This window comes from Asparagus officinalis, chromosome 5, assembly GCF_001876935.1.
Source record: "Asparagus officinalis chromosome 5, Aspof.V1, whole genome shotgun sequence".
Classification (NCBI taxonomy): Eukaryota; Viridiplantae; Streptophyta; class Magnoliopsida; order Asparagales; family Asparagaceae; genus Asparagus; species Asparagus officinalis.
In genome coordinates this window covers 2,119,466-2,135,169 of record NC_033798.1, presented here as the reverse complement: position 1 = coordinate 2,135,169, position 15,704 = coordinate 2,119,466, and the positions used below count along the sequence as shown (strand labels likewise).

General features: G+C 35.3%; 3 protein-coding genes and 1 non-coding gene across 4 annotated transcripts; 1 reads left to right on the top strand and 3 right to left on the bottom strand.

The window, feature by feature from the left end:
- TRNAC-GCA lies at window positions 1,273-1,344 on the top strand. The gene has a single exon. It is a non-coding gene; the product is annotated as a tRNA-Cys (tRNA).
- Window positions 3,626-4,575, bottom strand: LOC109843672 (prostatic spermine-binding protein). Its single transcript, XM_020412625.1, has one exon. It carries the CDS (start codon window positions 4,094-4,096, stop codon window positions 3,737-3,739), a length of 360 nt encoding a protein of 119 aa, XP_020268214.1. The 5' UTR covers window positions 4,097-4,575; the 3' UTR covers window positions 3,626-3,736.
- On the bottom strand, window positions 5,172-9,070 carry LOC109843580 (pre-rRNA-processing protein ESF2). Its single transcript, XM_020412521.1, has 7 exons — window positions 8,744-9,070; window positions 8,049-8,112; window positions 7,587-7,654; window positions 7,196-7,285; window positions 6,989-7,119; window positions 5,683-5,832; window positions 5,172-5,404 (listed from the first exon to the last, which is right to left on the bottom strand). The coding sequence occupies exons 1-7, from the start codon at window positions 8,943-8,945 to the stop codon at window positions 5,384-5,386; spliced, it is 726 nt and encodes a 241-aa protein (XP_020268110.1). The 5' UTR covers window positions 8,946-9,070; the 3' UTR covers window positions 5,172-5,383.
- On the bottom strand, window positions 10,041-15,588 carry LOC109844027. The gene is made up of 7 exons (XM_020413031.1): window positions 15,220-15,588; window positions 13,175-14,817; window positions 12,432-12,701; window positions 11,817-11,897; window positions 11,123-11,240; window positions 10,966-11,032; window positions 10,041-10,473 (listed from the first exon to the last, which is right to left on the bottom strand). The coding sequence occupies exons 1-7, from the start codon at window positions 15,275-15,277 to the stop codon at window positions 10,443-10,445; spliced, it is 2,268 nt and encodes a 755-aa protein (XP_020268620.1). The 5' UTR covers window positions 15,278-15,588; the 3' UTR covers window positions 10,041-10,442.

The following is a 15,704-nucleotide window of genomic DNA, read 5'->3' as shown; positions in this document are numbered from 1 at the left end:
TTTTTTTTTTTTTTTTTTTTTTTGGGTGGAAGATTTGAACTGAAAGAGGAGGCGCTAGCGTCTTCTTATTTATAGAGGAGCGATGCGGTGAAATTCTCAGTCTCAGATACGCGCTCGCGTTAAGTCTAAGCGGAGGTTAAAATCGTAAACCAAAAAAAATATTAGCTTTAAAATTACGCGGAGGTTAAAATTGTAAAACAAAATGTTGGCGTATTAATGACAGCGTTAAAATTAAGCGGAGGCTAAAATCGTAGATGGAAATAGTAACGTCAAAACAAATGTAATCTTTTGTGGTATGTGATCCCAAAGTTAATGCTGATTTAGAGGGTGTTTGGATCAGCTTATTTTTTTTTTTGGTTAAATACCATTTAAATTAGCTTTTTCCATGTCTACCTGTTTCGTAAAATATCAAATAAGTCTGCTTATATGTCCCGTTTTAAAAAGCCGGTATATCCGAGCGTTTATAAAATTAACTTATAAGCTCACCTAAGCAAGCTAAGTTTGACCAAACAAATTATCATTCTACCCAAATATTTGTTGTACAAGTTTTCTCATAAAAACCAAAAGTCACCAAAAACTAACATAGCTTAAAAGCCTCTAAAATAAGGCCCTCCCAACACCATCTTAATATTTGATCCTTACATTTTAATATTTTAAATTTTACTTTCAAATCCTTTGATTTGTTTGAAAGTAGGCTCCTAATTAATAATTAAACATTAGTCAGTTAAAATAATTGCATTATTTCGTAGTCCAAGTTTAATATTAATATTTAGAATCTAGTGTGAAACTCAAGTCAATCTGAGGTAAAAGTTTGAAGATTGAACTACTTTCGCAAGTGGAAATAAGTTTTTGTTTTTATTCTTTTTTTTTTGACATAATAACAATACGTGTAATAAAAATGTCCACATTTTTTTGTTTTTGTTCGTTTTCGAACTAATGTCAATTTCAATACACATTTTGAAAATTCATAACCCAATATTCTTGTTTATTTTTGTCCGTATTAACCCGATAATAATTCAATATGTATATCTCGAAACTCTGCGAATTTCATAGGCTATAAAATTAAGTACGTGTACTTGAAAAATTACGATTTATATGATCTATAATTAATGTTTTTTGTCTATTTAACCCAATATCAAACTTTATTGAATATTGTATGTGAAATTGAACGAAAAGTGATAAATCTAAAAACAATTAATTATCTGTGTATCGCAATTAGCTTTTTGCCTATACTCTATATAATACTGAATCAAAAATTTATTTATACGCGTTGGGTCCATAGCTCAGTGGTAGAGCAATTGACTGCAGATCAATAGGTCACCGGTTCGAACCCGGTTGGGCCCTATTTTACAAATTTATTTATAAAATTTTGGGGTTTTTGCACATATTGCACCCCTTACATCTTTCGTATTTGCAATTTTACCCCTCAATTTTTGGTGCGTGGGCTGAAATCTCCGTAAAATATTTAAGAAACTGTTTTGTTTCATTGATGAGTGTTGAAATTTTATTTGGTTTCGATCGGCTATAATCCTTTTATGACAAAAGATGTGTTGGTATATGAAGAGATATATCCGTTGGAGAACGTAAAAAATTCAGAATTAACCATTTTTAAAAAGAGAGATGCAAAAATAAATCAAGACTTTTGAGAGATATATGTACAAAAAACCTTTAGGGGCTGTTTGGTTCGTTTCCTTGATATAGGGAAATACAATTCCATGTAAAAAAATACAAGTTTTGAGTTTTCTAAACTTTTCCAAGAAATAGATTGTTTTGCTTTGGTTCGCACATAAAAAATTGTGAGAAACCAATGTATTTATTTTTCTTGTGTTTGGTTCGCATAGAAAAAAAGAAAAACTTTTGTAAACAAAGCAGAGAAGAAAAAAAAATTTGACGTGGCAGAGTTTTCATCAATTTCACTCGGTTGGGGGAGGAAATCGGAGAGGGAAAAAAATCTGAGCTGGCGGCGATTTCAGCAGAGTTTTCCCTCTTCCATCCGAGCGAACCAAAGCGGCACAAAGAAATGGACGGAAACAAAAAAACTGACGTGGAGGGCTAAAAATCTGACGTGGAGGGGTTTTCTGAGTTTTCCACCTCTTATAATAGCGAACCAAACAGCCCCTTAATAAAAAGAACAGAGAAAAGATATTTTAGGGCCGGCTAAATTATCAAATCGGTTTCTTTTACTAGGACACACGCTTTGTGATTTTCGTACTTTTAGTTTAGGGGTTGTTTGGTTCGTTTTTTAACTTGGTGGAAAAGTTTTACACCACCTCCACATCAGATTTTTTGTGGCCACGTAGGATATAAGCTTTCCGTCGGTTTTTTTCCCATCTTTGGTTTGCTAGGGTTGAAGAAGGGAAACTCGATGAAAATCGCCGCCACATCAAATTTTTTTCTCTTCCCCAATTCCTTCCTCAACCTCGTGAAATCGACGAAAACTGCAGTCACGTCAGCTTTTTGCCATATAAACAAAAATTTTCTTTTTTTTTCCATGCGAACCAAACACAAGAAAAATAAATACACTGGTTTCCCACTATTTTTTTGTGCGAACCAAAGCGAAACAATCTATTTCTTGGAAAATTTTGGAAAACTCAAAACTTGTGTTTTTGTATATGGAAATGCATTTCCTTATATCTAGGAAACGAACCAAACAGCCCCTTAGTTGACAATATTAAAATATTCATATCAATTTTCAGCTACGGCTGAATTACCAAATTGGTATTTAGTTGGATACACTTCTAGGGGGTGCCAAACCATATCCGTATCCGAGGAAATATCCGTAACCGTACTCAAATCTATAATCGATAGGATATGGTTACGGATATGGTTTTGTAGTGAAATATCTGTATCCGTATCCGAAAATATCTGAATACATATTGGTCATACTCTTACGATAGTTTCGATTCTTAGATTATGGATTTATGGTTAATTTTGATGATCAAGATGTCTAATCTTAGCTTTTCAATCATAATGAACATATTAACGAACTCTTTTTATATCACACGACTATATTTTTCTGAATACTATCTAGTTTTCTCATATCCTTTTTGTATCTGCATGCATATCCGTTTATATATCCGCATCTATATCTGTAACCGTATCCGATTTTGACGGATATGGATATGAATTTTTCTTACCGACGTATATCCGTATCCATATCCGAGATAGGTAAGCGGATATGTATATGGTAAGTGCCATATCCGAACCGTATCCGCTCCGTTAACACCCCTACACACTTCCCAATTTTGTATTTTTATTGCTGTGAAAATTCAGTGTTAATAACTTATTGTTGTTGGTAAAACTAAAAGCAATCAAAATGTGTGCTCTACTAAAGATACATATTTGGAGAGGATCCGAATCCTCTAAGATTGAATGGGGTTTTCTAAAAACTTACCCTTTAACTAAGGGCCTCTTTTGGTTGATTTCCTAAAATCAAAGAAAAGCAAATTGGATAAGGAAACCATTAAAAGTTGATTTCTAGATTTCTATCCATTTCCTTAAAAAAAAATCATACAATTAGTTTCCTTAAAAATAAATTACATCGTCCAATAATATGGTGGGAACTCATCTCATCTTAAGTAAAAAATAGATTTTTTATAATTGATTTCTTTTTTTTAGCCAACCAAACAGCCCCTAATTTGACCAAAGAATAGAAATCAAAGTGTATAACAATCCTTCACATCAGGAAAAAAAAAAGGAAAAAAAAGCATAATATTATTCACAAAGCACAAAGTCATCAAGGAAAACCAGAAGCTAAGCAAGCCTCCCAAAACAATCGATTCTCCTCCTCATCCACTACCGCCGGCGACCTCTCCTCCTCCTCCTCCCCCCTCTTCCTCCGCTCAGACCTCGCCGTCGTCACCCATGTCGACCATGTCATCTCCTCCTCAGCTTCATCTTCGTCGTCGTCGTAGTCGTCGCTCACACCGTTAAAATTACAACCACCATTGCATGACTCTCTATCATCGTCATCATAATCATAATTACCATCATCATCATAATCATCATGGTAAGACTTGAGCTCCAAAATGGCCTCAGAATCCCCAGTCTCTTCCGTGAGATGGGGGACTTCTTGGTAATCTTGATTACTATCCATTGATAGAGAGTAAATTGTCTAGAGATGTAATTAAGAAGAGGATAAGGCATTTATAGCTTGGAAGGAAAATTTCACAAAACCCCCTGAACTTTTTTCATTCCACAAAACACCTCGAGTTCTGGGGCGTCTCACAAAACCCTCCCAACTTCCGGATTGCCCCAACGGCCCCTCTAACGGTGTTAATGGAAAGACAAGTTTATAGAGGAGGTTACGTGAGACGCCTTAAAATTTAAAGCGGGTCTAACGTCGAGGAGGGTTCCGAAGGAAACGTCCGAAAGTTCCGAGGGGGGCTTTGTGAAATGTACCCTTACACTTGATTTGACGATATTAGGGGAGGTTGCAATAATGGATCGTGACGGAACTAAGAAAACGTGTGCTCGGTGGGCGTGAGCCCAAGACGTCCGAGAGTGGGTTTCTTGGTCAAGAGACTCAAGATAGTGCGAGGGACAAGATTTGGCATCTAGAGAAGGGGAAACTTAGCAAATGCGACAAGGGAGTAGGGAGCCTTAAATAAATTATTCTACGTACGCATACGTAAACTCTGAGGTCCGATCAAGTTTTATAGAAAGACTTTGTTAGTACTTATATTTATAGGATGACTCGATTCCGAATTGGTTTCTCATTAAAAAATATATATGTTTATTGTCTTGTATCAACCTAACAAAAGCGTGTTCAACCTTGCGTTTAGAATATGTAGATGCTAATAAAATAGTTTGTGGATGAGTGGTGCTATAGAGGAGTGTTTGCTGCAATCAAACTTCTTTTTTTGGTAAGATATCAAAGAGAGAGTGCTTTTTGTGACTATATATGGGCTCGGGTTCAATGGATCCTATCGGTTGCCGGTTATCTATATTTATTATTATATAATATGCTCTATTCTTATGATATTTTTATATATTATATTGTAGATTATATAAATATTAATTATTTTTTACAAGTGGATAGGAAAAAGGATGTTTTCCTTCAATAGAGGATCCTATCTTATGTGTTGGTGATTACAATTATGTAAAATAAAATAAAATATAAGAAACAAAGAATGTTATTGCAAATGAGCTCATCGTTTTATCTTTCAAAGTTCACAAACAAGAAAGATATTACAATTATGTAATTACTGTAACAAAAAATACTTGTATCTTGTTATTAACATATATAGTTTGATCCAAGTAAATTTAAACCAGTGGAGATGATATGCTTTGAATTTATGAGGATGCACTTGATAGCACGTTCTTAATTCATCTCCTTGGTGCATCTTTCCACAATATCCATGAGGAGCTTGATCATGGAAATTTACGAACCAGCGCTGAACACCTGCAGCATTATGAGATTTTCACAACAGCTCAGAGGGTAAGTATCTCAAAATGAGAAAGCATACAATGGTTCGTTTACACTGCACTAATGATGCACCTAAGAGATGTCAACCGTTTGTTTAGTATACTTCAGAGATTTGTGCACTGATCCAAATGTTGGCGTCCCTCTGGTGCATCACATCGTTAACGCGATAATGCAGTGGACAGAGCCCAAAAGATGACCTTAAATACAATACAATCAACAGTATGCACTAGATCAAAAGTAAAGACAGAACATACCCCTGCCAAAAAATCTTTGGATAGCACTGTCTTGATCCGAACATCGGTATTTTCAGTTACCGGCCTGTTTTGTGGAAACTTGCGAATGATCTTAGGTTCTTGTACATCCCCAGCTCTTTTATTTGACTCTGTTTCTTGAATCTTCTGTTTCTGTGAGTTAAAGCTTTTGTATTAGCAGTAATTGAAGATTGTCATAAGATAAATCTCAAATCTTAAAGACAAGACACTTTATCTCTCTCATCCAAACAAACAACAATAATCCCTATTTAAAAAAGATTCAGCTTTTTATTGCTCGATGTCATAAAAGATAATACGAAACTTATTGTTCGTAAATTTGCTGGGCTCAACCAATTATTGCTTTGCAAATAAGATGACATCCACATCCTACAGGTCTTTCCACGTATCAATCCCACTCTAACTATTGAGTTGCTGTTTTATTATGCTTTAACTCTTTACAATTTGATGCCTCACATCTCATACAAACTTGAATTAGTTTAATGGAAAGCATCTCGACCATCCAAGCTCTTCTACGTGTTGTCAGGTATTTTTTTCTACATGTTATCATTCAGTAACTGTTCCCTGTCAAACGTTTTGATCTAAAAAGAAGCTCATTTAAATGTAAAAGTCATGCTGATCTATCAAACCTTCTAAGTTTTAACAGAACAAGGTCTATTATAATTCTCAGAAGTTGGTTATGTTCTACATAATCAAGTATTTATCAAAAAAAATTCCAATTTTAGTAATCCATTCTGTAAGTTGATAAATTTTCTATGGAACAATACTAGCACATGTTAGAGGACCTTCATAGGGATATCTAAGTGATAGTTTAAACAAAACGTGGTAAAGACACATAGGGAAGCGGGGTCGACTGGAGGTAAGATGGGAAGGTGGCCCTGAACCTACAAATTACTTGCATATCAGCTTCAAGAAATAGTAACCTCACCTAATCAAAAATTTGCTCTATTATGATGACAAGCTCATCTAAATATCATCTAAGTCGTTTCTTTGAATTTTTAAAGTTTTTACCTAATATATTTCTCTCCACTTTATGTCAATCAGATAGGCACAAGTAGAACCCTATAATGATGACCTAAATATTTCTGCTCTCAGTCTAGTGCCAAAATAGAAAGGTTTAATATTTACAAATGAAAAGTTATTTCCGTAAAATCTTTACCAAACCCATGAAGTAGAAAACTTCCAACAAAGTACAGTGAGTATGACCCATAAACTAGATTCCGAGGCGAACATCTGTAGAAACCTAGAGGAACCGTAGTGCAGCAAGAATCAAGGAATGAAGCATACTGACCTTCTTCACACGTTCTTTCATGGACTTCAAAGCACGAGATTGATCAACTTTTGACAAGTAGAAGTCTCGCTCTCTCTTTGCAGCAGATATCTCTAAGGCTAGCTTCTGTTCCCGAGTGTGGTTCTTGTCAGCTGCATCAAAAGCGCCTCATGTCAAACAAATTGTGTAGATCTAACATCCAGACAGCATATACAGAGCATCACTTACCTGTTTCACTGGTCAAATCATCCCATTTAAATTTACTTAAATACTTGATGTTCCATGTGTCATAGTAAAACGATGACCTCCTCTTGCCACCTAAAATCAAGCACGCTCATCACACATACACAGGTACAAGCTACATCCACATTTAAAATATGATAAAGAAACAATAATAGCGTTCTTGCTCGAATACAAAAACAACAGCCCCTTCCCTTTTTCTTTTGCCTACATAAATCCTTTTTAGTGTACAAGCTTAGGTCGCTACGAGTCTAGTTTTACTTATTATACTTAAGGTAAAATCATGACATAGAATGTACCGTGCGAAGAAAATCCCAGAAGCTGGCGTCATCTATAGTACAAACCAAACTTGCGGATCACAGAGTTGAATTGTATTTACCTATTTGTTCACCATTTAGCATATTTGCAACCATCTTTGCTACGCTTTTCCTTGTAAATTCAACCCACCTGCATAATTAGTAAAACACAAAGTTAAAGCTTCAACTTTGAGATAGCAAAAGACAAAAAAGGAGAAAATGCCTACAAGTTGACGAGGAGAGTCTCTGCTAAGGTTCTTTGTAAGTAGAACAAAATCGCTTTTTCAAGTAAATTTCGCAGATAAAACAGAAGCCAGCCACTACCTCAGAAATTGAATTTTGAACAGATCGAGCAAGAGAATGTTGTTCTTCCAGCTAACGTTTCAGTACCCGTTTTACGCAATTTTAAAACAATAAATAAAGGACCAAACAGAAGTTTCATACAGGAGCATAATTCACTAATTTCGTAAAAGATATGAAACTAACTAGGCCCATCACATTGCAACTTCTAAAGGGAGGGGAAAAGAAAGATGCGGGACGCATACCCTTCTGAGAATTCCTTTCCGCGAAATCCGCTGCCTTGTTTACGTCTCGCTTGAGCTGCCGGGTCTGCCACACAAAATCACACCAACATTACAAGTCGTATATGAATATAGTTAACAAAGAATGTCAACGCATCAAATGTGATGCTTACACTGATACACATGCCACTCCATGGCACGCAGACAATGCAGGGGAAAAAAAACACGGCGAAAATAAGATATCTACTTCGCGCACTACAGGAGACATTTCTTTACTAGATTGACCATAAGCAACGACTAACAAAATTGTGAAGGTTAAATATCTAAAGAAACATGTGGAACCAAGAAACGCCCGGAGTCATCTCGTTACTAAATTTGACTATAAATAAAAATTTTTTTGTGAATGTTGATATTTAAAGAAAAATGCGGAACCAAGAAATGCCAGGAGACATTTCATCACTAAATTGACTAGTAGGAACAATTTTAAAAAATTGCGGACGATGACCAAGGAAATAACATTGTTTATTTTCCTCTAGATTTTCTTTTAATTTTTCTTTAGTAACCAAACATAAGAAAAGAACTCATTTCACTTCCATTTCCTTTTCTTTTTTCTTTCCTTTTCCTTTTCCTTTTCATTTTCATTTCCCTCATTTTACTTCAAACCAAACACAGCCTTAAAGAAACAAGACCCTCTGAAAATGATCAAAGTGGCGAGTTACCTTGGGGAACCAAGTAAACGCGCTGAATCTCCCCGAATCTGGAAAGAATCTGGCGGAGATTCGATGGGTCCATGTGGGGTGGGACCCTGCTCAGGTAGCAGACCCCTCGCTCGTCCGATCCAATCCGCGCTCGTTTCCTCTTCTTCTCTTTGATTCTGGGGCGCTCGACGGCGTCATCGTTCAGCTCGATCGGTTCGGCCATGAGAGAGCTCGAGAACAATTAACTGGAAAGCCCTAATAAAGATCAAAATCCCCGCTAAATTCAAAAGAATTGGGGGGCAAAAGTGGGTAGCTTTTGGAACGCGGAGGGGTTTTGATGGAGAAGCTAGGGTTCTTTCCGAAGCCCGGGCACGCACTTCATCATGCAAGCGGGGACGGATCGGGTTCGCTGGGTTCGATGGTCAACCCGTTCTGAAACCGAACCGTAGGCCGTTCAAAGTGTAATCTTGTTTTTTTTAACCCCACGTAGAAGCCACCTTACAAATATGGTCATTTTACATAAGTCATCATTCATTTTTAATTCATAGATAAACCATATTTAAAGTGGATTTTATTCCAATCAACCGCCTCCTAGTCAAATTCATCACCGAAACCCCATGAAAATACCCTTAAAAACTCACAATCAAGGCACTTGATTTGTTAACATTTTTGTCTAATAAGAATACAAATTGCATAACCTAAAACGTATATTTTTTAAGATTACTTTTTAGTTTTTTAGTGAAGATTTAGTTAGGAGGCGGTTGATTAGAATAAAAATCCACTTTAAATGTGATTTATATATAAACTAAAAATAAAAGGTGGTTTCTGTAAAATAATCATATTTTTAAGGTAGTTCCCAAGGAAAGAAAACCTTTAGTCTTTTGTAATTTATGTTATTACCCACCTTTCCCTTTCTATAATTTTTTTGTATATTCTATATTTAGATTTAAAACCCCAAAATCAAAATTTGACAAAAAAAAAATTTCAAGCTAAGGAATTACGCAACCTCACCATAAAGAAGAATTTCCAACAATGGATTTGACGTCATCTAAAAATCATTTTTAACTAAAATAAAATAATTATATTAATATCCAATAAATATTCAATGAAATGGTTGAAGGATGTCTGGGTTGAATTTGGATTCAAAATAACATCCCTCAAAGTTTTTTCGCCTAAAACATACCCCCAAAGTTCAGGAATATTTAAGGTAAAATGACTTAAAAAGGGGGTATCATAGTTAAAAATGGAATAAAGTTTGGATATCTATGTGCAAATAAGCTTTTAGAATGTAGCTGCACATCATCACATTCATTTATGAGAAAAATTATTCAGTGGGATCAATTTATTGGATACAAAGGGAACCAATAAAGAACCAGTACTTATCATTCTCGTATTTGTTTACTTCAAATATTAACTTCGCTAAAGAAACAAACTGATTTTAACAGCTGATGAGCTTGCAGTATAAATCCCAGAGCAATATCAAAATGACAAACTTCTGAACTTCATTTAGAAGGGTAACACAAGGAAGAGAATCATCATTTTTCAAATCATGATTAGCGAATATACAAAACCACCAAATCATGATTAGCGAATTTTTTTTCACAAAAACTGGTGTATCACCAATTTGGGTGTATAGAAAGTCAAAATTTCTGAACGAGATATTCACATAAGTTCATTGAACACTGCATTCTTCCCCCTCTAAATCATATTATGAGCAGGTTCACTTAACACGCTTCACAAAAAGTTGGTATCTGCATAGAACAAGATTATGTCAGAGGAATGAGAAATATACTAACCATGTGTACAACCCGATTAAAGAAATAGTAAATTCACAAAACTACCATCAACTAAATTACTATGTCCGACGACAGGTAAATTAAGTTGTCAGGTATGTACTTCACATGTGATGCGTTTGGTCAATTTTATCTCATATATGTGATAATATCTTTTATATCGTCAGGTACCTCTTCTATTTTCAAGGTTAATTTCGACCTTTTAATCTAAGCCATTGATGTTGTAAGCGACTAGTTCATGATATTATCAGCAGCATTGAAAGTTCATGCTGAAGAATGGCTATATACAACAATTGAACTCAGGGTGTCTATCTGCAGTTGGGCGATAGTACAGGGGATCTATCTGCAATGAACCGGCCTTTTTCTAATAAAAACAAATCTATGATATTTTTGTGTGAACCCCCCAGAGTTCATGATAGTTTCGTGAAATAAATCGTTGGCAAAACTAACCTGTCAAACTCCAGTTTTTGAATTATGATCCCATTCAGTAGTAGATCAGAACTGAAAACCTTTACTCCTGCATACAACATCCATAGGTTCAAGTATCATGTCCAATTTGTTTAATGAATATTAGTAGTTAAATGGTGCAGCTGAAGAGGAGTTTTACCATTATCAATGAGAGAGGTACAAGCTGCATAATCTTCTTCACATGAAATAAGCAAAAGATCATCTGGTACATTGTCACTCCGTGTTCCAAGTTTGCAAATATTTCCCTCTGATAATACCTGCTTGAACTTTGCTTTGTTAATATTTATACAGAAGGGTAAATTTGTGAATTTATGAAAACTGATGATAACCATTCACGATAATTCTTAACGAAATTCGTTTTGCATATTATCTTCCTTGTATCCTTTTCTTGTGGGTCATATTACATTACAAAAGACGAAATCTACATTAAACACAGTTCATTGATGCCAGTTAAATTTTTCTCGTACCAACTAGTTTTCCCCCCTACTTCACTAGATATATATAAATCAAAAGGAAGGATATTTAGTGAATCATGATGAAGTGGAAAGTAAAAGGAAAATTCCCATTTTTCAGCAGAATCAAGTCAATATTGTTATAACATGATGACTTCTATAAACTATTTCGGGGAAGTTCGCCACTGTAAATTTAGATCATTCATTCTAAATTCATGCATTTTAACTTTCATGATGCTGAAATAGTGAACTGCAGACATGCTTGTCAAAATGCAGTTGATATTTAAGGATTTATCATATGGTTCAGATCTTACACAGTAAACATAAGAGCAAAAAAAAAAAAGGTGTACAAGCAACTATTGGTGGATTGCCTTACAATACCTGGCCATGAGCTGCTTTAACCAAGCTTCTTACAATTTCAATGCTCGGTTTAACGTTTGGAGTAATAAGCACTCTTCTTCCCTACAAAAGAGAGTAATATGGTCGGTATATCAGAAAGTTATCGATGAGTGAACAAGTACTACAGTTTGCTTGATTACCCAGATGTTACAGCCTATGCTAACCATTGATATTAGAAAATAATGTAAGACAAACACGGGGTTCTTTCGTTGATAGGAAATATAGCAGCAACAAATGTTGGAGTCAAATATCCATTTCCAATGCAATATGACAGTTGAGAATAGCAATTGGATTCCTATTTTATAGGGGTAAAAACTTTGAATTCCTTGCAATAATTTAAAAATAATCTTATGCCATCAAATTAATGACACGCAACTCATTAATGTAAATAATTTTACATTTGCAGTTAGACAAACACTTGATTTGCAATGGGAAATACATTTTCTGTAACAAAAGATACAAATCCAACATCTTTTGCGACCACCAAATGCTTATTTACATCAAATATTCAAAGACAAATTTGAAGTTATGCAATATTTTCCGCATTTGCAATTTTTGCATAACAAACAACCCCCTATTAACAAATGAAACACTCACCTGCAAAAGTGGCTGTTGACATGCACGAGCTAATGAAACGGGCATACTGAAACCAATCTCCTTTTCCTTCTTCAGATCCCTTAATAAGTAGTTTTTCTCGTCGATGAAGTAGCTAGTTCTTGCACAACTATCAAGCCACATTTTTGTAACCACTGGTTTACCCATAGCCATTGCTTCTAACATGTTCTTTGTTCGTGCGAACCTATCTGCAATAAAATGTGTGGCATCTTCCATCGACGATGCTATGGGAGCTCCAAATCGTGCCAAAATCTATCAAGGAAGAAAAAGAACATAGCTATCAGATATCCCAGGGTTATTTGCACTGGAATACGCCAAAGTTTAATCTATCTAGTTTTGAAACCCCAACATATTCTTTTGCCTAAAAAAATACCCGAAAGTTTACCTCATGTTTAACTTTGATACCCAAAGTTTTCTTTTGCCCAAAATGTACCCCAGAGTTCAACAAAATTTAACTTTGCTACCTGAAAGTTTCACAAAAATTAAGTTTGGGTATCAAAGTAAAATTTTGTTAAACTTTGTGATATCAAAGTTAAATTTTATTGAACATTGGGGTATTTTTGGGCAAAAAGAAACTTTGGGGTATCGTAGTTAAATTTTATTGAACTTCGGAGATTCTTTGGGCAGAAACAAGCATTGGGGGTATTTAAGGGCAAATAATCCTACATATGAGTATGATCATATCCTTATTTAAGTCAAAAAGGAAAATGAAATATAGAGATTACCTTCTTCTGTCGCTTGATTACATTCACATCCAAATGATTGCTGAACAGAATACAAACCTTGGACATATCCTTTCTTCTTCGAGAGTCTTTCGATAACCAAGTTCCTTCTTGTTCAGTAGCTTCCAGTCTAAGAAGCTCTCTTGAAGTTGATACTTTTTTTGTGTATTTGCTGCATGATATCTTCTGTGTTTCTTGAGCCTTTCTGATTGGTGAAATTATATCTAATTTGGCATTATTCTCTCCATCCTGAGCATCATATAGAGAAAAAATTCTCCTCTCACTGGATACTGATGAGACATTTCTCACTGAAGCTGATCTCTTCTTCCTCTTCGCTGAACCTAGGATATCATCAAAGCTTTTGAAAATGACCTTGCTCTTATCACACCTTTCAGAGGGCTGTACAATATTTGTTGGTTTTGCACAAACAACCCTACTTTCAACTCGAAAACTGATATTGACATCCCTTCTTTTCAAACTCCTGAATCTGGATGTATTTTCAGCAAACTTATCATCTCCCATATTGTCTCTTGGATTATCTTTCTCCATCGGCAAACTAATTTTTTTTGTCGAGTTTGATACCTTTCTACATTTGGACACCTTAGTTCGAGGTGCAACAGGTATATCCTTAAATGGATGATTCCCTTCGATGAACCTCTTGTTGGAACAAGTTTGAGCCTTTGATGGAATCGAAGTTTTTTCAACCTCCTTCATAACTGATGAACTAGATGTCCCCTTGTTTAGTTCACCGCTCAGGGATTTTCTTCTTTTACAGCATATCGAAATGCTTTCCAATTCACGAGTAGAAGAAATCCTCTTCTCAAGTGAGACGCCAATGTTTGAATCTACATTTAAATTTGAAGCTTTCAGAATTGTGACCTCCCCTAGTCCATGGTTTAAAGGAGATCCATGAACTAAAGCCTCCATAGCTTCAGCAGCCATTTGAGTGCTAGGACCAATATCATATATTTGGTCTGCATCTCCAATATCAGCATCTGTAACTTCCAGAGGATCATTTCCTTCTGTTTCAGATATTTGTATCTTATTGGTGGATGAAATCCCTGGAATTAAGCCTGAATTTGGAGACTCCTGGAAACTTTGATGTCTAATATCAGAGCAACACAATTTTTCTCTTTTCTTATATATCATTCTTTCTCTTGAATCATTGCCTCCCTCATTTGAAACACTCTCAACCCAGTCAAATGTTCTCAGCTCTCTAACTGAACTTCTATGATTCACCCATTTAGCCAAATGTTGAGCTCCTCTTACACTCGAAATAGGAGGTGAATTCAGCCCTACAACGTTCGTAGAATCAATAGCTTGACATGAACCCTCATCATTATCACAAACTAATTTTTCGACAACATTCATTGCAATGGCTTGAGACAGCTCACCAGGCTCTTGAGAGCCGATAAATCTATTATCCGTCTCGCATAAAACCTCTTCATTATATAATTTTCTGATCCTTGATCGGTTTACTCTGCTGAGAGATTTATCGCTATAAGAGCTTTGAGAACACCCGGGAATCTCAAGTTCATGATCCAGCTCATCTGATTTAGTGGTAGAATCTACAGATATTTCATGATGATTGGTATCAGTAGCTTTACGAGCTACACAAACTTTATTTAATCTCCTTGTCGAAAACCCTGAGAGGATAAAGAGAATTATTAATAACAGCCAATAAAACAATAGTAAATTAGCTACAGAAAATCCTACCAAGTTTTTAAAGGTGACAGTTTGGCCACTTTCTTTTAATTTCTACAAAATTAACCCGGATGTAAAAGCTAATATCGGAGGATAATAAAATTATATGATTATTATTATTTAAAAAAGTGATGATTACATCAAATGAAAGTATGCCTCTTTCGCTTAAAATTGAAAATAAGGGGGAAAACATCACTTTTAAAACCCTAGGAGGATTTGACTTGAGATTCCCAAATTTCTAATCACGAATTCAAATATTTTAAGCACCAAACTAGAACAAATAAAACCATAATCTGGAGATTAATAAAAAAAAGATTGTTTTTTCGATGTAATTAAAGACTGACCTTGCTGGATTTCTTCATCTGAATCTGGGACGTAGTCCAAATCCCCTCCTTGATTCATCCCCTCAAAATAGCATCATCGACAGTCAAAACACCATCGACCGAAGCAGAATCAAGACTAAATAGCACTTGGATGTTCTCAAAGAGATCGATTTCACTGTGTTTGAATAAGAGGGACAATACCTATTTTTGGAAATCTTGATCAAAGCTAATGCTGATAGTGATTGAACGAAATCGTGAAGAAAAGATTGTATTTTTTTTTTTTTTTTTTTGGAGAAAAATGGGGCAAGTTTGAGCAAGAAAAAAAAAAGATCAGAGTTTTTCTTTAAATTTTTAGAGAGAGAGAAAGGATGGGATCTCAACGCATGAGACTGAGACCCCAGCCGCTGAGGTTGAAGATCAAATTCTGGTATAAAAGGAAGAAACTTTTTTAGAGTTTTTTTTTTTTTTAAATTGGAAATTCGCGTACGATAGAGGGAGGGAACGTG